General features: G+C 37.1%; 1 protein-coding gene across 3 annotated transcripts in view; it reads left to right on the top strand.

Annotated features, from left to right (window-relative positions):
- NTRK2 (neurotrophic receptor tyrosine kinase 2) overlaps positions 1–27,140 on the top strand; it is a 195,288-nt gene that overhangs the window by 18,091 nt on the left and 150,057 nt on the right. For all 3 annotated transcript variants that reach the window (XM_014869110.2, XM_088156795.1, XM_014869114.2), the window contains exons 2-7: positions 949–1,023; positions 1,255–1,326; positions 7,339–7,407; positions 10,035–10,189; positions 22,831–22,967; positions 25,681–25,813. In XM_014869110.2, coding sequence (XP_014724596.1) covers positions 949–1,023; positions 1,255–1,326; positions 7,339–7,407; positions 10,035–10,189; positions 22,831–22,967; positions 25,681–25,813 — 641 coding nt within the window. The remainder of the gene's footprint in view (positions 1–948; positions 1,024–1,254; positions 1,327–7,338; positions 7,408–10,034; positions 10,190–22,830; positions 22,968–25,680; positions 25,814–27,140) is intronic.

The raw sequence follows: 27,140 nt of genomic DNA, 5'->3' as shown, positions 1-27,140 counted from the left end.
TTTTAGGAGAACCTGCATCTTTGGTTAGTTTGTGATGCTAGTTTGTGAGAACACATGTCAATTTCTCTTTAAATTTTTCTGGGACTGGGCTTATATTTTGAAATGTGTGGACTCTTTAGCAAGGCATCCCTTAAATCAGGCATACTTTTCTACTCATAATATCTTCTTCCTGGACTGTATGATTTGCAGTGCGAAACTTTTACTTCCTGTAGAAGAACTAATAATACATTTGCTGTGAACATTTTAATTTCCAGTCTATGGGATGTCACTGGATATTCATAGATCTCACATAGTCATAATGCAAAGAACTGGATTGCATGCCCACAGCCTTTTAGGCAGATATTAAGGATATGTGAGTGGACTCAGTACTTTAGTCTGATACAGCAGTTTCTCTTCTCTTAATTTCTGCTTGTGTGTATAACATCATGAAGTACAATCTCTCTTCTCTCAGTTTTCCCACTGCCACACCTTGTAAAAAGAACTGAAATTACTTTGTGTCAGGGAAAAAATAAGGGTAAGAAGTGATTAAGTTATCAACATGGGAGAAAAGACTAGGGAAGTATGACTGTCTCTCATTGTAAGTGGGGATAACTCCAGTACTACGTTTAAACTTGTCCCCTTTGTTATTGTTAAATCCATGAGGTAAGGACTTACGTCTTGGAGAATGGTGACATTATGCGACTTTATATGGCTTTCAGGCTGACTTGCCTTCTTCATTTCCCCTCTTTGAAAAAGAGCTGCTCCCATGTTCAACAAAGTACCATTTAAATGATGAAAGAGATTTTATGGAGCACTTTTGCTCTGCAGCTGGTCTAATTAGGACTTAGAACTAATTGCTGTAGGTCAGCAGTCATAACTGACTTCCATACATCAGTGCATGATTTCTGGACAGTCAAAGTCATGGAAGGATCCACTTACATACTTCTTTGTGTTTTGCTTTTTCAACAGTTACATCGCAAACCAGCCAAACTTGGAAAGTATAAATGACAATGAGGTTGGATTTTATGTTGGACTTAAAAATCTGTGAGTATGGGTTGCATTTGATACAGCCATTTTTTCTGTATTTCTTTTATAGAAGCATATAGAGATCTTATCAAACTGTATGCCTAACTTTGTGAGTTACTCAGCAAAGTTGTAAATCTTGAAGCTGAGCCTTGTAGACATTTCCTCCAAACTCATTTAAATAGTTATTATCATTGCACTTTCCATTATATTTTAAATGAAAAATTATAGCAGTTTTATTTATTTTCCTAGGACTGTGGTGGATTCAGGACTAAGATTCGTGTCCCGTCATGCATTTGTGAAAAATGTGAACCTACAATACATGTGAGTAAGAATAGTATCTGCATTCTAAGTCAAAACTGCCCAACTCATGGTAATTAATTTATTTTAAAGTTATTTCTATCTCTTACCATTTGCCTAATTTAAAAGTATTTTAACAAAAAAGACTTATAATTGTCTTCTATTGTTAATTGCCCTTAAATGAGATATATATGGTAAGGAACTGGTGGATCGTAAAAACATAATGTGTGGAAAGACCAGTCAGTTCATTTTCTGAAGTGTACTTCAGCTGTGTCTTTTGTGATATGTAGCACAAAGAGTGTGTGTCTTGCAGGTATGATGTCCACACTGTGCATCACACTCAGTGACATGATTTTGACCAGCTCTAGTGTGATTTGATGAGCTGAACATATTTTAGCATCTGCAAGTGCAGGAGATGCATGCATGGAGCACACCAGATATAATTTGATCAGTACACGTGCCAAGAGACTGTGATCAGACTGCCTGAAGAACTGAAGTCCTAGGGGTCATTCACTTTGAAAGCCCACTCAAGATCAGAACTAATGCACCCAGAGCAGAATATAGGAATGATATTGCTTTCACACCCAAATGTGATTTGTGACCTATAGGAAGCAGAATTTGTACCTGTGCAGCTTTTTGACTGTGTTTCCTACATTTCTCATGCTTTAGATATAGCAAAGGCTGAACTGATCAAAGTTCTCTTTCTACAGCTTTTGTTCCTTCTAGTGGGACAGACATAGAGTAGCTCACTTTGCTACTTACATGGAAAACTGTGGATCTTGTCCAATAAAACACTGAGATCATGTGAGTGGCTCAGTTCCTCACAAATACCCTGTTTTAGCCAAATATTCCAAGTGTGTGCTTTAGTCCATACATCTTCAATAGATGAACACGAGCATATATTAGCATTTAACGGAACCTTTTGCTTTTATCCTAGTGAGATTGAAAAGGCATAATGCCAAACCTTGGCTTTGTAAGATACTTCCTTGTAAAAGGAAAGAATTGTTGAACACAACACAGAATTCTGTTTGATTTGATTGCTTTGCTCATGAGATGGAATCACTTTCTGACATGTGTTTTCCAAAGAACAGCAATTAATTTCTGTAAGGAAGTGGACGTAAGTGTCCTTTTCTGTCCAGATAGTAGTTCCTGCCCTTAATATGGAACAGTCACCAGAGGAGTGTGAACTAGATCTTGTGAGCCTGTGAAATTTATATTACATCGTATAATCATTTAAAAAGAGCTTTACTATATAGTCAATTGGTAATATAAGGGAATATGGTAATATAATATCAGTTGGTAATATAAGGGAAATATGTTCCAGAGTAAATTCAAGTTTTAGCCTGTGTAACAATTGCTCAGTGAATTATGGCTGTAAACTATGAAAATCCATAAAGCCAAGTGGATGCGCACTGGCTGTGGAAATATGCAATTAGAACATACTGTCTGAGGGGCATATTTGCAGGGAAAGATTTAGTGACTCTGCTGAGAGAGAAGTGAGATTCTCTCTCTGTGCAATGAGGCAGAACAAAGCAAATTCAAGTCTGGGATCAAAAGGAATATTGTGTTACATTTTTACATCTTTTCCCCATTGCATTAACTGCTGAGAGGGAATCTATTGGAATACTGTATAGAGATTAGGGCACGGAATCTACTCATCTTGAAAGATGCTACAGAGAAGAACAGTGGAGCCATAAGGAGCTTGTAAAGCAAATAATATACGGAGGTGGAGAGCCCGAGTATGTTCAGTGCAATAAAGAGAAGATTGAAAAAGAACATACATCATTGCAATAGGACAAAGAATAACGATTTGAAAATCAAAGAGGGTTGATTTAGATTAGCTATAAGGAAGAAGTTTTTTACAATAAGGGTGATGAAATACTGTCACAGGTTGCCCAGAGACATGGTAGATGCCCCAGCCCTGGTAGCATTTAGGGTTATGTTGGACAGGGCTCTGAGCAAGGTGGTATAGTTGAAGATGATGGAGAGTTGGAACTAGATCACCTTTAAAGATCCCTTCCAACCCAAAGTATTCTATGATTCTATGCTTCTGAGCTCATCTTATCTTTAAAATAAGAGTAATTATGATGAGGAAAGCAATCAGTTCTCTCCATTACCATGAGTACAGTGTGAGAAATAATGAGTTTAGTTTGGAGAAAGATAACTAGAATTCTGTAAGACCTTCCCAGCTGTCTGGGCAGGTAGGCACCACAGAAGGTGTGACAACTGGTATGATCCTCTTGAGAGACTTTTTTGACTGTTGCCTTAGGGAAATGGGTTTCATGGAGTCACAAAGTGTGTCTGTCTCAAGTTTTTCTTATAACCAAAATTTACATAGGTACAAAAGCTTTCAGAAAACCATTCTGAAACCTTTCAGACCATTGAACAGAACAGAGAGACCCTATCAAAGTTACCACTTAAGGGAAAAGTATCACTGTACATATGTGAGCTGCTAGGCTTTACAGAATCCCCTTGGATAAGATGCCTTTAAAGTGTTTCAACCATAGGAGGAGCTTCATTTGAACATGCAGTCAAACTGGGAGTACATGTCTGCTGGTAAGCAGACTTTGGTAGTGCTGTAACTCATGAAGCTCCTTATTAGAAACAAATTAGACTGACTTGAAATCTGTTTGGTTGATATAGATGAATTCTTGATGCAGAATACTTGCTTTATGAACCAGAAGTTTATCCAGTCTTGTACTGTGTTTTCTTTTGGTGGGGATTTAGTAATGTTGGCAGACACATTATAAGCCCAGATAAGATGGAAAACATTGTCACCAGCTGCTCTAGATGCACAGGACAAAGAAGTAAGTATAGAGGTATTTTTTACCAAGGCTGATCTGTTATCCCTGCAAAATGCATTTGTTTGTTTGCTTTGGCTAGTCATTATGCACACTAAAATGTTTCTGAAAGCCCCAGTGAATCATGGCTTGTTGTCATCAGCAATAAAAATCCTGTTGACTGCCTATGAAGGAAGCGCAGCTCCTGTTGTGGTTGAGACAGTGAAAACTAATAAGAGCTAAAAGAATTTCATTTTGCAAGAGTAATCTATGAGTACAGATCTTTGAGAAGTCCTACATTTTATTTAGAAACAAATCTTTTACTATGCCATAAAGAAAACAAAAAACATTTTCTGAAGATTGATGTAACTGTATAAGCATTAATTTTGCTATGATACTATTACAGCTTTCTTTTTTGTTCTATGAAAAATCTTTTGATGTAGTTAAGGAGCTATATTATATAAAAGTAGTATTTATTTTATGAATCATACAAGAGTATCAGTTTAAAAGAAACTTATTAACACACATTTTCTCAAGCCCTTTTTTGTTATTTCCTTATTTTCTTGGGAAAGCTTATATAGCCCAAGTATCTTTCTAAAATTATCTATCATGAGAAGATTTGAGTAATACCATAAACATCAGGAAAATAAATATCCTAATAGATGCTATTGAAGTGTAATTAATAGCCTTGCTCATCTAATTTTGGGGTTTTCATTGCCCTAGACTCAAGTTAGCCGACAGTCTCATTTCAGTAGTTTATAGGCTTATCTGCTGCTAAGAGTAACTTAACTGACCTCTGTCATACACATGCATGGTATATTGTCAGTGCATTTAAAAATGAAAACATTTCATAGCAAGTGCCTATTTACAAAAACTATTGAATAGTGTTGTTATGTGCCAGCCTGCATATAAGTGCATTTTTGAATCATAGATTGAGAGTGTAGGGTATATATACACCTCTAGGTATTAAAATGTGCTTGTATCTCTACACTGTTCAGGTATGGGTAAGGCAGACAAAGGAAACCATTTGAGATCAACCTTGCTGCAGATTTCCCCTTGTTTGCACACAGGGCTGATTCCAGCCATAGGCAGAGCAGACTGTTGCCTGTGGAGGGAGACTGAGTGTAGCAAAATGGCCATGCCTTCACCTCTTTTCCCCAATCCTCATTAGATCTACTCCTTCCTCTTCTTTCTTGTCTCCCTTTTTCAGGAGCTCTATACTTAGTAGAACTCTGTCCATGCTGCTACCTCTGTAAATCTTTATGTGGTTTCTCATTCTGGTCTTGTTCTACTCATATTGCCACTGGTTTGCTTTTAGCTGAATTAGGGCTAGCAAGTGTAAAGTAAGCTTGATATTTTCATGTAAAATACAGGCATACTTTTGACTGAATCTGGGTCTTCTACTTAAGTTTAGCTTCGGGCCCAGGCTCTGTACTCTTGACTTTCTTTTCTATAAGAGAAAAACCCTTTAGAACCTCAGATGTATTTTCTTTGGGCTGCTTGCTGTGGTCTTTTTATGTGTAGTTGAATTATGGAACTAATTTGTATTCTCTTTCCATGAAAGTGGAAGTGGGATCGTTAGCTACTTCAAAATAAACCTGGCAGTGATTTTTTACACTTATCACGAATTAAGGAGACAGCAGTAGGCATCTCTGCAGTTAATAAAAAGTGCTCACCCTATGAAAAAAAAATAATTATATTTACTGTCAAGTATTGCTTAAGGTGATACAAATTTATAGCAGTGGTTTGCAGGTAAAGCCCACTGTATATCTGGCCATCTTTTGGCAAAGGAAGGATTAATCTGATCTGTAGGTAAGGGATGCAGGTGCATGCCTTGTCTGGCACTAGCACAGAGGCCACCATACATGCTGCTTGCCACTGTGGGAGCAGGAGACATTCTCCTGTGTGGTGGGTGAAGAGTTTCCCAAGGAGTGATGAGGCTTGATGTGGCTCCATGTTGGAGGCAAAAGCCTAAGTCACTATGAGGATCCAGCTTCTTTTTTCAACCTCCCAACATAGAGCATATGCTTACAAAGAAAAAAAACGCATAGTAACAGTTTTTATTTAACTTCTGTTCTATATGCAAATTGTGCCTTGATGCTGGTTTATCAGATATGGGTACATGAGTCATTTCCACCAGCATGTGCCATAGGGAAGTGCAGTTCACCTCACTAATGAAACAATAGCTCCTGTGTTTTGTTGTCACATGTATAGACCAGTCAGTTTGTAAACTTCAGGTTCTTCTTTGCCAGAAGGGATCAGTGATGAAATATAATCTCTTTGATTCTGTTGTAAACATTTGTAGAATATCCAACTCTTAATTTCCGTGAAAATTATATTGTACTCAAAGATCAACGACTGAAAGTTGGGAAGTAAACACTGCGTTCTTTAGTAGGATTTAAAAAAAAAAAAAATTATCCCTGGTTTTAGATGCAATGCAACGTTTTGGAGCCCCTATAAAATTAATGATATTTTGGATCAGAACACTGATTTGTGCTCTGCTGCTGGCAGTTAAACTGTTTACTGCTCTCACTATCTTTTATTCCTTTTATTCATAGACGGATAAGACTGTACAAAATCAACATTATTTTGCTTTGGGGTGGAGAAAGCAGTTTTGTAAGCCTATGAGGGGAGCAATATTTCTGGTTCAGATCAACATTTCTTTGCTCTGCATGATGGGAGAAGACCTTTCATTTAATTACCACTGGAAACCGTAAATGCTTAATTGACATAAAAATGCCCAATACAGGCATTTTACAGTTTTCCTTTTGATCTTCCGTGTGGGTGCATATTGCACATGCAATTTGAATAGAACAACTAAAAAGCTGTGATGTGGATGTGTGCTAGCATGTGAGGAGGGCTTATATGAGTACAGCATTTGGTGCAGCATCAAAGAAAGGGATACACCCATTTCACATGAATAAATTGAGCATATAATTAACACCTGGACTTTACAAAATACTTTTGAAACACAGTTAAATCTGCTGCTTTTCTGCAATTGACAAAGTGCTAAAAGTGAAAATATTGATCCCTGTTGAGTTTGATTTTGGATGTATTTGATGTTAGATGCTGACTGGATTCAAACCCCTGAAACCCTTCAAACCAAAAAGTAAGATTGAACACTACCCTTTTACAACTGAAGTCAAAGAACTTTTAGAGCTCGTTCTAGTTCTTAATTTCTTTTTCGAGACACAAACTATATTTTTAGTGTAAGAAGAGGCAATTCTAATTAATGCAATCTTTCTCTTTGCCTTAGCAATTTATCCAGAAACAAGCTCTCAAGTTTGTCCAAGAAGCCTTTTCGCCATCTGGGTTTGACTGATCTGTAAGTTGTCATTTCTTAAAATATAAGTTTATTTTCGGCTAGAATGGAAAAATAACACTTCGAAGTTTGTTCTCTTGAAGGTAGAGGTCCATCAGGAATTAGAAGTGTTGTTCTAGTTCAAAGAAAGCATCAATTCTGAACACTTAAATGCGGAGAAATTTTCAATCCAGGGTTTCAAGAAGGTTAGGTATATATTTTAAAGCAATGTAGAGGTCAAATAACCTCTTCCTTCAGCTTTAAGATATTTCATTGTGAGAGTAATTCACACAAAACTACTGCTGTTTATTTAAATATTTGAACTAATGAAAATACAGTCTTTCACAGATATTTATATGAAGATTGTCTCTCATATTCTTATAGTGGCTACACAGCTTATATTCTTGTGGCTGGCTATTTAAGAGTATTTTTATTTTCTCAGATGCTTGAGCTGCACTGTGCTCTATATAATCGTTAGCAATAAAAGCACTGATAAACATTTCTTTCTTGACTTTTTCAATACTAGCATTTTCATTCTCTGTTACATTTGCCATATTTTCTTATTGATATACGTGTCAAAATTTTGGTCATTCTCTGCTGTTATGCAGAGAGCCTTCAGGAGTTCTGGGAGAGCTGGGGCTGCAGAGGAGAGGGAGGTTGCTCTCCTGGATCTCAGAGCAGAGTCAGAATTTGCCCAAAGTGCCAGTCCAGGAATGAAGCACCTGAGAAGCAATCCTACGCCTCTTCAGGTGAACTTCAGCATGTGAGAAGTGAAATGAGCAAATCTCAGTGCCACAAAAAGAGGTTATGCCCCTTAGGTATATTTACTGATAATTAAGTTGGTATAATTATTCTCTTTATGGCCCAGGGAACACTGCTCACTGGAATATTCTTTAATAATTTGACCGTTGCTAAGCTCTCTAATGAGGTGACTAGCTAGTTGTGAAGCTCTCCCATTGCTCCATGCCCTTTGTTGTTCTGTTGTTTCTGCATGAAGAAGCAGGGCAAAGATAGTGGGAGTGAGACAGATATGGATAATGTGAAGGTTAAAGAGAGTAATATTTGATTTATGGAGGCAATGCGTACTACTGAGAGAAAAAAGGGATACAAAATTGAGGTAGAGTGTTGTGGGCTTGGGAAAGAGAGTGCAGGACTAGACAAACTGAAGTTATGCAAACAAAGGTTGTGATGAAGTGAGATAAACAGACATGGGGGAAATAAGGGAAAGAAAGTGAAAGGATAAAAGCAGAGCCTGAAAGGAGGACAAGCAATGATAAAATCAGTACAGTTGAACAATTCTGCTGGTAAGTGTTTAATACAAAGCTGGAAGATCAGAAACAGGAGAGAAAGAAGAGTTCTGGTAGGTGAATCTGAGATATGAATGTTGCCATAAATAGCTTCTGAAGAACTTCCCCTAAATTTGACAAACAAGTATGTTTGTCCTGTTAGTACTTTTGCAAATCAAAATGTAAAGAGATAAGAAGTTTAGATTAAGGTGTAGTGGAGAGGATAATCACCAGGTGTTACAGAGAAGGAGATGCCACCTTGGAAGGTTACTTCTAGAACAAATGGACTGTAGCTGTAAAATTAGAGTAAACAAGATAAAGACTTGAAATTTTCTTTTTGTAAATCAGAATTTTTCTTTCACACAAGTGTTTGTAGAGGGTCATTATTTTTCATGATTTGCACACTTCATGTCTTCAGGAGGCATTTATGAGCATAGATTCTGCAAGAAACTTGAGCTTCTGTATATCAAAAATACGTATGAAACTTTCTTAAGAATGATTGTTCTCCTGGTAATGAAATGCCTTAAGCAGACACTTACACACCCACTTTTCTGGATCTCATGTATGCCAGTAGAAGGAAAAAAAATACTGGTCACTGTTTATGTAGATATGTTTCTGTTCATATTTAACATACATGTAATTGCATTATACTGTTGTGTAGTTTTATTAAATTTTAAAACTAGAATTTGTTAGGTTTGCTAACCAGTGGTTTAAATTCCATGCAAAGTACCGTATCAATTTCTATTTCAGGGCCATTTTTTCATTTAGTATTTCTTCATGACATTGCCTAAGGTTTTGCTGTGACGTTTTTCTAGAGTGTTGTAGCAGATGAATTTTAAAGATTAGGCAAAATAATTTTTTGTGATTAAAGTTTTTTAGAGTACGTGTATAATCCAAGACTGTTTGACTTTATAAAGAATTTATCACCCATAGCAGTAAACCATTTCAGTGGTGAGTGGTGGCTCAGGTGTAGAAGAGATGAATTCCAATCTCTTCCTGATTTATGAAATAAAATGGAGCTTCTTGAGCAGCCATTCTCTACAGACTCCTGATTTACACCAATTAATTGGAAATAGTAGCCAAATCCCCTGTGTGATAGCTCCTGCCTATGATATTCTAGGTCCTCAGTGCATGCAGAGCTTAATTCCCCACATGGAAACTGTTGCCAACTTGGCAACTTACTTTGCACTGAGCTTACCAAGAGTGTTACGCTTCTTAATGAACGGGTTCAACCTGCCTTCCTTAACCTTCCTAACTAACTTGTATTTTCATCCAGCTGAATGCTTGAAGCCCCCTTGCCCCTCCTTTTTCCTATATGGATGATACATGTCACCTTCCAAATAAATTGGTGTTTTTTTCCTGTAGGATATTGGTGGACAATCCATTCAAGTGTTCCTGTGAAATAATGTGGATCAAGAAATTTCAAGCGACCAAGTTTTACACAGAAACTCAGGACTTATATTGCATAGATGACAACAATAAGAGGACAGCCTTGCTGGATATGAAGGTCCCAAACTGCGGTAATATTCTTTTAACATAAAACTACTGCTAAATTACTGTGAGCCAGGAAAAAACAAACATGCTTTTTTTTGCGAAGTACTTCTCAGGATGACAGCAATGCTCTAAAGGAAAAGTTTTCAGTGGAGCTATTAACCATTCAGTGGTCTTTCACCTCACATGGAATGGCTCTGGGAACTTCATAGAATCACAGAATCACAGAATACCCTGAGTTGGAAGGGATCCCTCAGGATCATGGAGCCCAGCTCCCGGCACTACACAGGACACCCCAAGAGTAACACCATGTGTCCAAAAGAATTGTCCAAATGCCTTTTGAACTCAGAAAGAGTTGGTGCTGGGACCATTTCCATGGGGAGCCTGTTCCAGTGCCCAACCACACCCCAGATAGCCAACCTAAACTCCTCCAACTCAGCTTCCTACCATTTCCTTGAGTCCTGTCATTGATTACAAGTGTGAAGAGATCAGTGCCTGCCCCTCCTCTTCCCTTCGTGAGGAAGCTGAAGACCCCAATGAGGTCTCCCTTCAGTCTCTCCGAGGCCAAGTGACCTCAGCCACACCTCATGGGTTCCCTTCAAGGCCCTTCACCAATTCATGTCAACTTGCTTATTTTTCTCTTGATCCTTTAAGAATATACCATTATTCAAGTGCAGGGAAACAGAATACTGGTTATAGATAGCACACAAGTATTATATAGAGTGCATGTGCTTTTGTTGAACTAAATATTAGTGTTTCCAAGCTCAGTAGACATTCATAGGTCAATTTAACCTACTTGAATTTTCTTTCAGGTATTTATAGTTAATGAAGTCTTTATTTTCCTTAAAAAATACTAGTATTAGGACCATAGGAAGAAAATTCAGAACTAGATGCTACTTGAGACAAATTAGCAACAGCTCTGTTCTTCTAAATAAAACTCTACTGAGTTCACTTTAAAGACTATACAAAAGAGTTATATCAAGCTTAGTTCTTTGGCATATTGTTTTCAGCTATATGGATCTAGAAAAAAAGGGAAAAATTGTATAACAATAAGGCCATCTCCTTGCCTTTTTTATATACAGTTTTGCTACCCACGTATTGTCCTGGGACAGCTGGGAAAAGTTTCACTCACTAGCTGGAGATTTCTCCTCCTCTGAGGGGCAGGAATGGGGTGTTTCATGATGTCACATCTGCTGGACTCTGGAAGCAGAGTGGGAAACTGGGGTTCCCGGTAGCAGGCAGGCAGGCAGGAAGGAAAGGCAACAAGGGGATCTCCATGGAGGGCTGATTTGTATAGGAAAAGCTCTAAGTGAATGTGACCAGTTAGAGAAATTATACCTTTTCTCCTTCCATCTTTGCCCATTGAGTGTCCTTTTCTTCACTCTCTGTGTGGAGGGTATGACATCCTCTGATAGCAGCTGCCAGCAAACAACTATGGTGGGAACTGCTGCAGGCCCAGCAAATGCAGCCTTTAGTGTCAATAATGTGTTTTGTGGCCTCATATCACTGCTGATCTTGTGCCCAGCTTCCTTCTGATGGCAGAAATGGTGTTAGTGTCTTGTGCAATCAAAAAAACCCCACGTGTTCAGGGAGTCTTGTGAGCTACAGAGTTGGTCTTGTGTGCTTCAGCATCTGATTTACCTGAAATGGGAGATATTTCTAGCTGAGCTAAATAGACCCAACCTTCTGCTCCAGCTGGATGGAAAAGAAGGTGGATTAATGTGCTGAGTGTAAGGAGGTCAGCTGCAGGACTGAGATCAATTATTGCAGAAGAGAAACTCCAGCACATTTTGTAACATTCTTGGCCAGCACATTTAGAAGCTACTAGGTTGCTAGGATTTTCCTTTGAAAACTTTTGATGTTAAATACCCAGAATTAAACCTATGAGGGATTATCTCTTTCCTCTGATTTCTTAACCATCTGCAGCCAAAACAGGCTTGTCTTTGGGCCCTGAGTGCTGTTTAGGCGCATATGTGTGTACACATGCATGCATCCTGTGGGCATATCTTGACTATAATACTTGTCATGACAAGGGAAGGTGGTACGTCATCTTAGAAGAGGAAAGGAGGAGGGAAGGTGAGTATATACAGCGTTTAGTCTGGAATTTGCAGTATATGTAATTTGCATACGGAAAGCATGCATTGTATTGAAGATCTGACTGGATGACAGCACGTGCCTGCAAATATTTATGTTAGTTTACAGGGTCCAAATCTCACCAAATTTTGCATCATTCCCCCCCCCCCCCCCCTTTTTTTTTTCTTTTAGCAACTATTTCCTCTTTATTTACTTTTTCAAAATGAACCAATGCAGGACATAGATTTTTAATAAAGATGACAACATATCCTTTTCCTAGACATGGAGTAGAGAATCCCTGGTGAAGAGCAATGACAACAGTGGTGGGTTGTGTTCTGGATATCTGAAAAATCAAATACATGGCTCTTTTTTTCAGCATCTTTGCAGATATTTTTCTGTTAAAAAAAAATGCTGATGAAGCTGGTATATTTCATTTGCAGAACATTTTGAGAGGCTAACATAAAGAACTGAAACAGAAGAGGAATTCAGCTTTTGACATATTAAATTTTTTTTCCTGTGAACTCTGTGATGTTTTTTAGCTCCCTTTGATGTGAAGAGAAATATTTGGGCATGTAGGCTTCTGTATATTTTTAGTAAAATATTTCCTCTGCTTTTCTAATCTTCTCTGCTAATGAAATAGTTTCATCTCATCTCCTTGTTGAATTTGTTTTTTCTTTTTTTTTAATTTATAAACTAAGCAAATGTGCACTCTTCTTTGTGTCAAAGTGTTACTACTTCATAGTGTTGTAGTAAGAGGCCTATACAGTATGTGATAAATGTTTTGATAATAAGATGTCTTTCTGCTGTGTGCTGTAAATAAATTTCTTGCTGGGAAGTAGGTAGAGGCCAATGTGGTTTCTTGATCATAGGGCTTTGGTTTCTGGGTAATTGAGGAGAAAATAAACAAATTTCTGTGGTACTTTGCCAGCTGTTTGTATGGTGGAAGTGTTCAATAATGTACTGATTAAAGATTGACTTCCATTTTGATGTCAGCAACTTTGCGATTTATTTTCTTGAGGTTTAAAGTCAGGTGTGTTCAATATCTAGAAGATCCTTTCCAGCTGCAATATTAAAAGTGTCAATCAGTAATTATTTTTCCAACTGCATTTGAAATGTATGTAAAATGATGAAAAATGTCAGATTGTTCTAGGTTTTAGGATCACATGTGATTTCTGTGTCAAAGACTTTCAAGTCGCATCTACCACAGTAGCAGAGCCTTTTGTGTATAGAGATGGTGGTTTTGCCATTTTCAGAGCATTTGCCAGTTGTCTTTACAGCGTGGACAGCATCATCGCCTGAGACATTTCCTTTTGTTTCCATCTGATAAATAGCATTAGAAAATCAATAAAAAGAACTAAATGAGTAAACACTTTATTCTTATTAATAACTCTAAGCTCTGGTGGCTATTACCACCAGTGTCTTAAGTCCTTGGAAGTCAGGCATGTTCTGCCTAAGGTAACTCAAAGACAATCATTCTGCAGATGACTTGGAACTCACTGAATGCCAGGGAAGCAGGACCACATCCTTGGGACTGATTGTCAATGTGTTGCATGCTCTCTCTGGTTGAAATTCAGTTACTGAGCTGTTATCATTAACTTCAGTGATACTGAAAGAAGTCTTTTTATCTTCTGGTGTTTTGGGAAAAGGTATGGCTTCTACAGCTGTCTTTGCAGTACTGCAGATTTTTCTATTTCTTTGCATCTTAGTCTGGTTAATAGCATTTTGCCTTATCTGGCCAATTTAGTTTTGTATATGGGGATATGATGTTGAATCTATCTTTCGGTTTTGTTTACTGTGCCATCTTTGGATGCTTTTTTGTCATATATTGTTTCTTTGGGTGCCTTCTTTCTTGTCACTGGTCACATATGCTAGCTACAATCTATTGAACAATGTCACAGATTAGTTTCCTGTGCTAATTTGCTTTACATATCACTAAGGTATGCTCAGACTGGCTGTCTGTTTATATCTGTGGTTACTCAGCAGAACTGTTGTCTGTTCTAAGAGCTATGGGATTTAATGAATGCTCACATTCTTTGCCTGTCTGTTCTCATGCAAACCAAGTACCGTGATGTTGCTCTTAGTGTGTACCAAGATACTTGCGTGTGACTGAAAAAATTTTAGAAGTTGTTGTGATGTAGAATTTCAAGCTGAAGTAACTGCTTACCCATGTCTTGCTTGTTGAGGAAACCCATGATTTTTGATAGGCAGTTGTTCAGATGACTGAAAATGGACTGGAACTGGGTCTAGCTTCATTAAAGCCTTTCTAGTGATTTTGGTTTTTGTGCTAGAGGTAAATAAGTAAGTGGTAATAGGAGACTGGAGGCAGGTGGTTATAAATTCTTAGGAGGGAAAAAGGCAAACTGAAGGACTGACATATTTGTTTCTTTGAATTTACAGAAAAGACATAGTATTACTGAGCCAATAAAATAAGCATTAGATCTTAGGCAATCACAGTACAATGCAGTTTAAAACCACAAGCAAAGGCATAATCCAGTGGGTGTTGACATTCTTTTCCACTATCAGCCAGATTTCACCGATAAGACTATTAGAAGGAGAATATTACAGGCAGAATTGAGTTTAAAAAAAGCCTTAAATGTTCTCAGTGTTTACGTTTCAGAATATTAATGGATTCTCTAGCCCGTATTGTTTATTTTGGCACAAGAACTAGATGTGGTGCATGATGTCTGGTGGCAAACTGTTCTTATTTTCTCTATAAGAGTTTTAATTCTTATCTGTGATCATGGGCTATGTGAAAAACTTCATTTTTAGTGAGGCTTTGACAGTAACAGGGTTTCACTCTTACTCTCAAGATGGGTTAAAAATTTTCCAAAGTTAATTAAAATAATTTTCTGGCTTTTAAGTGGAAATAACCAAAAATTTATGGAGTTTGACAATGCAATAGGAATCTCATTTCAAAGATACCTATATAACTTTCTTCTGAACATGCAACATTTATCTATTTGTGAATCAAACATCAGCTTTCATACAGATGTTTAGAGATTACCATCTACATAAATCAGGGATTGTGAATGATGGTAGCTGAGCCACATGTGGCATATGTGAATGTCTCATGTTAAAAAAAAAAAAAAGCAGATTTTTTTTTTTATAACTCCAATTTCACTTCTGTTTTAACGTCAGCAAAGGAGATTTGTAATACAAAGTACATTAGAAATAGAAAGAAGTAAAGCATTATCCAAGGGAAAGAAGTGTCTCTGAACTCATGACATTGTGCAGGTTTACAGAGATACTCTCTGTGCCTGACTTGGCACATCTGTGTAAGTGTGGAGTACTGATCTGCTAAGGAGAACAGCTCTTTCACTCTTTGCTGGTGGTATTCTTACTTTGCTCTGTCTAGAAGAAAACAGATGACTAGATAACTCTATCCTGAAGTCTAAAGAGAGTGCTGTTTTCTTTAAAAGAGGAATCCTTTCTTCAAGGTGTCCCTTCAGTAAAATACTTGGGATATTTTATACTTGGTACCAAAACCCTCTAATTTTACTGTTTATGTTGTTATCTGAAAATGTTCCTGTTTCAGGATCACATGTTTATTATGTTGCAACATTAGGCAGGTCAGCATTATTTTGAGTATTTCTGAACACACATTAAATTCTGCAGATAACCATACAGGAATTGCAACTGCAATACATACACTTAGTGAATCTAAGAAGCCATTTGTTAGAGGTTTGCATAAGCTGGTTTGGGCCTCATTAACTTGCACTTCAAAGGTTGTTAAACTCTCAGTTCTTCTGTTAAGCTTGTGGCTGACATATTCAGCCTAATGGCACTACCTGTCTTTGGTTTTCTTTTGAAAGATATTGTGGATCAACTGAAGCTTAAATGCCATGTTAGAACAATTTCTCCAGATGCAATTTAATTTCCTTAGACATTCAGAAAACATGGTTGGATACCTTCATGATACTGCTAGCAAGGGAATTGTGGATAAGGTTGATAGTTTCTATAAAAGCACTTAATCTCAAAAATCTTGCACACCAAGTGTTTATATTATTACGGGGGACCAGGAGTAAAATGCAAGATCCTATTTTATTCAGCATCTTCCTATGAGAACCCAGACTACACCTAGGGGTCTTAAAAGAAAAGTCCTGGGAAGAACTTTAGGAGCTGATGTAAACCTTGGAGATGCAAGCCCTTCATCTGGTTTGAAATATCAGCAGCAGCCTTCAGAGCTTCTGTAGAGGCTGACTGCAGATGACAACTTGGTGTCCAAATGAATTTGTGCGGGTGCACATGTGCTGGTGGTTTTTGGCTGCACTGCATGCACGATGGCATTTGAAGCCCTGGATGGCGTGACAGTTCTTGTCGCTGCGGTCGTGAGGATGAGTTAGCAAGTCTTGTGGTCTTTGCTGTGGCATGTGCTGGCTCTATGTAAAGAATTTGCTTCTAGTGAAAATTTTATTTAAGTATGGAGTGACAGTGTGTTTAAAGGCAAAATAAAAGTGCATTTGATCTGGGAAAGCATACTTTAAATTAGACTCATCATCTTCTGGTAGAGACTGTACTTCTTTAATTGTTTTTTGCTAAGGTTCCCAGTTGAAGGTGGCAATTAAGCATGCCAATGAGATGAAGGAGATTTTATTTAGTATTTTAAAATATTTGGGAGGCTCAGTGAGATGCCATATCTTTCATTCTGCTTCCTGACAGAAATACGTTCTGCCAGACCTGTGCAAAGTACCACTGGTACATTTGGTCACTGTGGAAAACACCCATCAATATTTGCTATGCCACATGGCAAGCATATGTCTATTCAGTAGTGATTCAGTGCTTTATTCAATGGCTGTATATTCTCCTGAACATTTGAAGAAATTTTGATCCAGGGCAGATTTCTTTAAATTTACATTTACACAGGGGGCAGAGTATGGAAATCTGGGGAAATGAGATCCATTTTCATCTTTTTCTCTTATACCCCTAGTATTATCACCTTTTCTTTCCATTTTAACCCATTGGAAATTTCAAATTTTCTTGTTCATGATGGCAAAATCCTAGTGAAGTGATGGAGAGTAGTGCATGGTGATTAGTATCATGAAATGAAGACTGTAGAGGAAACGGATCTTAGAGCTTCAGAAAAGAATATGGAGATGGGGATCTTTGGGGTCCAGAAGATAAATGAAAGATGAAATATTGTTTTAAATGTTCTTTATTTCTGCTAATTCTGTACATTATTTGCCTAACATATTTTTAATATTAATTGAATAAGTTTGTGCTTGTCATCTTGTTACTTCTCTGAGATTTCTGCACTTTTCTATGGACTGAGCATTTTGATTCTGTGGTAGTGATGCAACAAGAAATGGAAAATAATTGCTTCTGTTTCTTTCATTCATGCTTTGCATGTAAATTTTTTGGGGTATCCTTTTTATAGTCCTTTGAAGATGCAGTCGGGTTGGAAATCTGGCTCAGAACTTGTTGGCTGCAGGCTTTTGTTAAGTGAAACCCCAGAGGTGAAATCACATCCAACAGCTCTTATCTTTATAGCTAGAATTACTACAAAGTTTCTCGCTGAGAAAGTTGGGTTTTTTAACCCTTAAAAGCACATAGGAAAAGATCTCTGGAATTTGTAAACATTACTGCCTTTTAAACAAGGCACAATATCAATAGACTCAAACAAGGAACATTGCATCATTATATCCTGTTTTCTGCACATTAATACAACCAGTTTTGAGGCAGCAAGACCTCTGAAATTTGCAGAGCCACGTCACAGTTCATGACAAATTGCATTGCCAACCATCTTGTTTTCAGACTCCAGACAGTACAAGTAGTAGTTTTTACCAGGCTGTACTGTAGTGATGTAATTAGTTATATGTATTGGAACCTTATGTGCAGAAAGTAGACTGATTTTAATCACTGTGCCCTAAGAATTGCAGTGGAGGTTTTATAAATCAGTGGTTCTGATAGCTGCCTTGCATGGTTGCTTCCTCAGTATTATTTTAATCATTCTGTGTCTGATATACGTATTAAAAAGATGATTAAGGATTTCAGGGGAGGATTAAAATTACCTGGTTAAAAATCAGATGAAGATAAAATATTTTTTGAGGTAGCTTCTTGTTCTTATCACACAACAAATTGACCTCCAAAAGCATGCCAAGCAAAAAGGAGATGACATGGACCACATTGAAAACCATTTAGTGATACTCTATCATCTCTAGACTCCTGGGAGTTTGTTGAGAGACCAATGAAAATCAGGGGCATAAATGAATGCAATATTGAATTTACAGTATTCTCTCAGGTACTAATTATTTCATCATGTAATTTCTTAGGTATTAGTGAAACTAATTGACCATATTGAGAAAATTTTTGAAGGTTTTTGAGCAACTGAAAAAATGCTAGAACTGAGCAGGTGAAAACTGAAGAAGAAAAAGTAAATCTGGTATTAATTTTGTAAAAAATTTTATGACTGCAGATAGTGAAACAGTATATTTGGTGTAATGGTGGATTTGTTTCTTCTGTCTTAAGACCACAATCTTTTAAATGTTCCTTTAGTATGCTGGCTAAAGTTCTTGGTGCTGAGTTGAGTTACAGACTAGAGTTTTTATTTCTCTATTAGATCATACCCTTCCTTTGACATATAGTGACAGTCTGGCTCTAGGAAGGCCAATTTAAGTTTTCTGTAGAAAATATAATAACTACTAGCATGAAGACTTGGAAAGCCCTCCAGGAATACAGGCACATTCATTTTCTTCATTTCCATTGACAGCTGTGTAGCCAAATGTAGTAGTAACCTTTGAAAATAGCATCCAAAGTGTTGGTTTTGTGGTTGCTGAAGTCCCAGCTATGCACAGGGAAGATGTGAGTCATTCCTTAGTGATGCTTGACAGTTTCACTGCCTGATGGCTTCAGGCCATCCTTTTGCACTAGTGGTGGTCTGTGAAGGTAAATGCCCCTCCTCCACCAAGCCCTACTTTAAGGAGTGTTTGTTTCTCTTAAAGTATGAGATGATATTTGGAGAGACTCAGCTGACATAAATGAGTTCCTCCTGCTTGTCTCTAGTTTTGTCTAGTTGTACTGGGGTGAAGGAAGGGACTGCTTATTCTAATCCAGAACTGCCTATTCCTGGGAATAAAGTGTAATTATGCTTAATATGAGAAAATACATTCTGTATATGGTACAGAATTATGTACCAGTGCATAATGGATACACATGGATTTTCGCGTATGATTTCATATCTCAAAGTGTGTTACTCTCTACATTACAGTTTAAAGTTCTGAGTAGCAAGTTCTCCCATTTTTGTAGAGATTGTAAAGCTTTGAATAGATTATTAAAAAGACAGAGGAATTGAAAAACAAAATAAAACAAGGTGGTCTTAAAAAGTGAGAAATTCCAGAACTTGTAAAAAGGGGGGGCTCTTGAAAATACAGCCTGTATACAACGTATTGCTGCAGAAGGTAAGGCCAAGAATACAGCAAACTTGAAAAATCAATCAAATACTAACAGAGTTATTGCTGATATCCCGTGTTATAATAATTAATTATATCAAAGTTTGGAACAGAGATTGTGTTTTGAGCTTTGAGGCATGCAGTAATCTGTCTGACAGATACCTAGATGAAATTTGAGGAAAGATGATGTCATGTCTACCTTGTACAGGCCCTTATGCTAGAGTCTAATCTTACTGTGCTGGCAGTATACAAAAGTATTTGAGTATGCTATCTGATAGTTTGTATCAACTGTTGTTTACAAAGTCCTTTAAAATGTACATCCCTATCAACAAAAGTGATAACTATCTAAAACACTATGTTTAACCAAATTAACATGGGAGTAAAGGTAGCATGGTAGGGTATCTCTGGAGTTCCATAAGAGTCAGTGTTACTGGCCAATATAAGTGTCCCGTCTCAACACTACCCTGGGCGTACAAACTGAGCATTTTTGTATGTTAAGGTCCATCGTGGTTTTTAAACATACAGTTATTTTTCAGTACAAGTTTTGCTGCTTAGTGTCATTGCTTTGCTGGTAAAGCGATGTGTCACACATCTAGATGAGGCTTTATGTAACTGTTTTGCTTTTCCCAAATAAAGCCACATCTCAACTAGTGTGGATTCTGCTGTGGAGTAGTCTAGGTGCCACTGGAAATAAAAGAAAAATTAGCCTGCAGTTTCAGTACACTATCTTAATATATCTAATCAGGAAAAATGAATCCCAAGACAATTCTTGTGTTTTCTATCCACCTTATGACTGGGAAAAAGAGTAAAAGAAAATACACACAATAATGTGATTTCTAATCTATTCTATCTCTAACTCCATTCCATTCCATTCCATTTGTATCTATTTAGATGCAGGGGCCTTGCAACTGGTTTTTAGTGTAACTTTATGAACATAGAGAATAATAAGCACTATTATGTTATAGCCTTCTGGAAGGATGCAGCATGATGTAGCTGTTTCCATTAGACATGTAACACCAACATGACACGTGCACACTTCTGCAAATAAACAGAACTATATCTAATTCTGGGTGGGAACCAGAGCCAGTACCAGAGGAATTAAACTTCAGTTGCTTATCCTATAAATAAACACATTGCAGGAAGAAGTTGTCTCAAAACTTAACAGCTATTTAAAGGAGAGCTCTAAGGGACAAAAGTTGTTTTTATTTTTGCTTGCATGAGAGGTTTCACAAGAAATGATGTGTTAGTAGGAACTGTGCCAGTTTGCACAATGAAATGCTAATCTATCATGCAGATCTCCTCCCAAGTGGTAAGGTTAAGAACAGTGGGGACCTTTATTCTCCTTGCATATTCAGGTCTGGCAAGAGTAATTGGAATAGTATTTGGAGGTGTTGTGGAAATGTAACTTTATAAAATAAATTATCTCATTACTTCTCCCCTTGTTCCCTAACTAGCATAATTAATATCCAAATGTTCCCTAAGATTAGTCTTATTTCCTGCTCAGCTAGTTGACAGACACTGGTGAGATCTGAATTCACAGCAGGCTAGAGCAGATGGCTACCTTCGCTAACAGATTACTGCATCAAGGCATGCAAACTCTCCAGCTCTGTCTCAATAAACTTCAACACATGATTTATAAAGTGAACATAATAGAAGAAATCCATGATGCCTATAATGGGAATCATATTACCCCACTACTTAAAACACTGTGAGAATTGCCTGAGCAGTTATTGTATACTTGTGCTGATCTTCAAATCTTATTAGGCAGCAAAGGATTGTTGGGAAAATTATTCATCCTCTTTTCTATCTTGCTTCCACTCCCTTATTTTTTATTGAACTAATTTAAGGGAGATTTCCAGTACATCTAGCTTCTGTTGAACCTCCAGCAAACATATGAATGTGTTCACAGTAATTTGATGGTTATTTATTTGTTTTGGATATTTTATATAAAGAAAAATGTCTCTACTAAACTTCTATACCAGGAAGTTCATGATGAAACTGCTGTACTCTCAACTAAAAACACAACCAAGCAGAGCTGTTGTTTCAGAAAAAGAAAAGTCATTGCGAAATCATGCATAAATATCCTGCACAGCAGATAAGCTTGATTATTTGAGATGATAAATTGCAAATAAAATTTGCCTAAAACAGTTGATGGGAAATGCCTCATAAAGGAGACCAAGACTCTTTAGAGTGTAACAGCTTCAAATTATGACATAGTATCTTTTAAGAAAGATATTATTTCTAGAATGGTGCATAATTATTTGTTACATAAATATATACAAAATGTTTCTCTGTGCCTGAAATCTACTGATATTACTAGTATTATTTTGGAGAGGCTCATTCTATAATTCCTCATGTTTTTGTAAACATTCAGCATAAATTTACTCTCTGGGAAGTGTCCATTGCTTTGGGTGCCTTAGAACAAGGCACAGAGTGATTTATAGCTCTGTAACATGGAGGGGGAGTTCTTATTCTCGTAAAATCTAGTCTTGTTTCCTGATGAGTGCTACCATTTCACTGTTTTTCTGCTTTCCTGAGAGCAATAGAAAAATCGGTTGAGATGCCTTAAGTAGAACTCTGTGGAATTGCTAACCCTCTGTTCTGTCCTTTCCTTTCTCTAGTTCAATCTGTTAAGTTCTCTGTTTGCCTCCTTTTGAGCTTAAGATCTAGGTTTTGCCCTGCTCTCCCTGAGCTATGTCTCTGTATGAGAGAGAGGGCTGCAGCCTCTTGTGGGAAACTGGGAGCTAATGGGATTTTTCTGTTAGTGTTGTGGACAATAGTGGAAATACCCCAGTGTCAGTGGAATCTAGAGGTTGCTTTGTAGCTGTTATAAAGAGACAGATACAATTTCCGGTTTTAAAGAGTAAAGGAAGAGGAGTTTTTCTCATTTTGAAGTAAAAAACTGAAGTTAGGATAATTTCTGTTTGTGCACCTGACATATATTCCTATATAATTAACTAGTTAATGTATTTCCACATGCAGTAATATTTTCTTAGGATGTGAATCAGCGGAAGTGCAGAAAATACATAGCAGCTAAAGATTGCAGTTTTTATTTCCAAAGATGCTGTTTGTACTGCCTGACTGAATAGTACTGCCTACAGTGAATACTTCATGTAGTGTTTGGATTTACACGGTTTGCTTAGAGTTGCATGGTGTCTATTCTGTCAAATACAAATACATGTTGGGTTATTGTGTTGTTGTTTCTATCACAGACTTGCCCTCAGCAAACTTGAGCAATTACAACATCACCGTGGTGGAAGGAAAAAGCATCACTTTGTACTGTGATACTACTGGCGGGCCACCCCCAAATGTGTCCTGGGTGGTAACTAATCTTGTTTCAAACCACGAGGTAAGGTTTATATTCAAACATGTGACAATTCAGGTGACACCTGCTGGAGGATTGAATGAAGGTGCATGTACAGCTCTAGTTAATTTTTTATTAAGAGATTAAATAGAAGTTTGATGTTGGGATTACATTTATCTTCCAGTTACTTTCAGTCTAGGGAGACTGCAGCAGTGGTTTTGGGGAATGGCAGATATTGGTTTCTCAAGATTTCATTTGCACTCTAGTTTTTTGGATGTTCACTTGTAAATGAGAGTAATGTAAATTTTTTGAAGTAATGTGAATTGGAATACTGAAACACAAGGGTTTTCTTACTATCACTGATAACAGAGAGCAAATTCAATCTATATGGATTGTGAAAAAAACTTTGCATCTGTAATTTTCTTATATTTTCATTTCATAATTTAGAGCATTGAAATTTTATTGTAAATATTTTATGGCTTGCTTAATTTTTCTTTAACACACTTAGCAGCAACAGAAAACCTTGAAATTTAAGATTTTACTTAAAAGACTGCCAGGTTGGTTTTGTTCTGATTTGTTTTTTTAAAAGATGTATGATTATCTTTCCTTATTGAAATCATCTAAGTGGGGTAATTTTGTTTTCTGGGCTGGTTATATATTTTGTTTTTGTAGACTATCTGTTGCTTACAATAGGAAAAACCCATGTTTATTATGATTTTGTGGTATTTGCTTTCCTATATTCATGATGCACACTGCCTAAAGCTTCTTGGTCTGCACAAGGTGTGGGAAGTGTAGTTCCAAAACTCTTTCTGCAGTGAGGAAGAATCTCGAAGTTTTTATATTTTCTTTCCAAAGTTCATTATATCAGGGTTGTATAGAATTTAAGTAGTCTGTCTTTCCTTCCAGCTTTCCTAAGTTAGAGCTCTTCTGAGCTGCAGTTGTATTTTTAAATTTTTCTCCGATCTGTAAAAATCCCCAAAGGCATCAAGGCATCAGTCATCATCGAGAACAAGAAATTAAAACAGTTTGGGAGACCTCTGCCAAGAAAGTGCTCTTTTTAAAATTTTTTGAAAAATTTTAATTCTAGGAGCCAAAACAAATGTGGGACTCTGTTCAAAAAGTGAGATCACCTAATTTTTTAAACCTTCCTATCTTTGAAATGCCATGGTCAGTTTGCTTCAAGTTTTCCATGAGTATTCCATCCTGGCATAACTTCATCATGCTATCGTAGAGGGGCTTACAATACTGAGTGGCTACAACCTTAGCCATGGAGCACAGCAGTCTTTTCAGTTGCAGAAGAACATGAGCCTTTTAGACCTTATTTGCCATTCCCAGCTAACCTTTTCTATGAGTTGCTTTTGGTTTCTAAGCTAACTTTTATGTCCTGAGTTTCTGTGTTGATGAATAGTTTGACTGATGCTGTTTAGATTTTTCCTCTAGATTTCAATCCCGAGCCTGTGTTTCAGCCCCTCTGCTTTCAGTCCAGCTTTGAGCACTGCTAAGCTCTGAGAATTGCAAAATAGGAAAATATGCGAAGGGGTGTTTGCTTTTCCAGCTGCCTCCTCTGCTGTCACACTGAGATTGAAGGGGCATTGAACTCAAGTGGAGTTAGGGTGTCATTTCAAGGTTCAAAATTCTGTTTGCACAGGACTGTATGCAGGAGTGTTCCCACATATTCCTGTTGACTGCCACCTAAAGTTGCTGTGGTTTTACAATTATAGTGGGTTACTTGTTCGTGTTGTCTGTAGCACTGACAGTGTACCTCAAAAGTAGTTTTAAAAATGATCACAATTATTATTTATTTTCGGAGTGTGCCTTGGTTCCTTTCCAATTTAATAAAATAATCTACCTCTTTATGAAAAATTCAAGTATGGAAATAATAATTGGAGATCATATGAAGGACCTGATTTATTAATATCAGAGTAACAACTAGCTTTGCTGGTGCTTTTTGTGTGGGGGGTGTAATTAAGCCATATTTGCTTAACCAGTGTGACATAGCTGCATAGTCAGTATGTTATTTAAGGCTGTAGATAGACATAGAGCTTTCTAAAAGTCATAAGAATCAGGATTTTTTAAAATCTTCGTTCTTACCTTGATTAGCTTGTTCTTAAACACATAAAATATTTAGGCAAAAGCTTAGGTAGTAGAAGCTAGGCAGTTTCTTGTGGAAGGTTTCTTGAGAAAATAAAGCCTTCAAGTGAAATTTGGTTAAGAAGGAGATAGAAAACATGTCAAGATACAGTAGGGCTCAGAAGGTAGCAGTGGAAGAGATGTCATGCATAATTTCAAAGAAAAGAGAGAAAAGGATGAGTAAATCAAGGATTGAACAGAATATAGGCAGGAAGAAAATGTTCTAGAGAACAGGCAGAGATAGACGGCAAAAATCAGTCATGAAGTAGGGGAGAAGGAAGACCAAGGGTTTATGATTAGAGGAAAAAAAACAGTTGTGTAGAGGGGATAAAGGGGTAAAAAAAAAAGGCACAGACTGAAAGTGACAGGGAAGAAACACGGTTGGAGTACAATGTTTGTAGCAGGACTTTTCGGCTTTGAATCCGCGGCCACTGACTGTTAGAATTGGTTCTGTAGATGTTTCTGTTTGGATGAGACTCTAAAATAAGGCTTTGATTAATTGTGGACAGATACAGCTAAAAGGAAGGGAAAATGAAAAATTCCATTAAGCTGTGGCCAGTAATTCCCTCCCTCTCCTTTTTTCTTGATGCAGTGGTTGACACATATATGTTTTTCTGATCATTTTTAGAGTGACACAAATAAGAACCCTGCCTCTCTCACCATCAAGAATGTTTCATCAATGGACAGTGGACTGGAGATTTCCTGTGTAGCAGAGAATATTGTGGGAGAGGACCAAGTCTCTGCTGAGCTTACAGTATTCTGTACGTATGTGGGCCTCCATACAGACCTGGAGGACAAACTGCGTTGGCAGGAACTGTTTCGGGTATTTTTTGGACCTTCAGGCTGTTGAAATGAAAACCCTTAAGGCGTGTGAACTGTCTACTGCTAGGAGTAGCCCAGTCAGCCATTGTTGCATTTATTTTTTTCAGCTCTGTATTATGCAAAAAATGTATTTCTGACTGCTTTGTCTTCCAGTTAAAAGAATCTGTAAGTATAGGTCTGAAATCCTGAATACTGAATGGCACTGTCAGTGTGAGAAGGTTTGTAATGGTGTGTATGTACATGCACAGTGTCTTGGGAATTGCAAAGTGTGAATGCATCAAAAGGCTAGTAGAATTATACTGCTCCAATACTACACTACACATTTACGTTCTTACTACCTAAAACTACAACTGCTTTGTTCAATGTTTGTATGGCCAGATGTAAATTTATTAATCATAGCTTTGAATAGTACGCTTATTTCTGAGGCCCAAGGAAGGGACAAGGGGCATATAGTGTAGAGAAGCACTGGTTTCTTAGGTCTAAGTTCCAGGCTGAATTCATTTTACATGAACCTATACAGCATATTTTCACAAGTTGCAACCCTCTGTTTAACTGAAGATGGGAATGGAACACTTTGTTAGATGGCAAATTTTGCTCAGCATGTGCTTATGACAGAGTAAACTAGAAAAAACAATATAGATGTAGATTTGTAGGTTTAAATTATATATGTAATAACTATGGGAATGAACATAAACTAGAAATGTTTGAAGAGTGTAAATGAGATTCTGCGCTTGGCACTGTTATGAGTGATAAAAGGAGGTATAACTAGAAGAAATTCGATGTAGTTAAGAATAAATATAAAGGAAAATAATAGGCAAGGTGTTGGAATAATCTCTTGAGGAATACAGAAGAGGTCTGTAAACATGAGGCATTTAGCAGGTTTGAACAAGGATGAGAATATGTATAATAGAGAATTATTTTTCCCTGACAGAAGAATCTAGAGAATTAAGTAATCTGTTTTGTCTTTGATTCTGTTAAGATAATAATCTGTAAATTTGGATTCCTAGCTGAGTGTCTTTCCAGTAATAGTTGCTTTTGGCCAATTTTAAATATTTTAAAAACTATGGTCTTCCTTCAGCACAATTGTGCACCATTTTTTCAGCAAAGTAAAGCTAAAATGTCTCTCTCTTTCTAAGCAATCCAGTAACTGAAGTTCCTACATCTTACACGTTTTAAGTGATTTAACACATTTTCAGTCTTTGAAACTAGTTTGTTTTATTTCTTTCTAAAGAGCGGCTTCAGTTCAGTTCAGCATAATACTCTAGA

Source organism: Sturnus vulgaris, chromosome Z, assembly GCF_052056855.1.
Source record: "Sturnus vulgaris isolate bStuVul1 chromosome Z, bStuVul1.hap1, whole genome shotgun sequence".
Classification (NCBI taxonomy): Eukaryota; Metazoa; Chordata; class Aves; order Passeriformes; family Sturnidae; genus Sturnus; species Sturnus vulgaris.
This window is presented reverse-complemented; position numbering and strand designations above follow the sequence as displayed.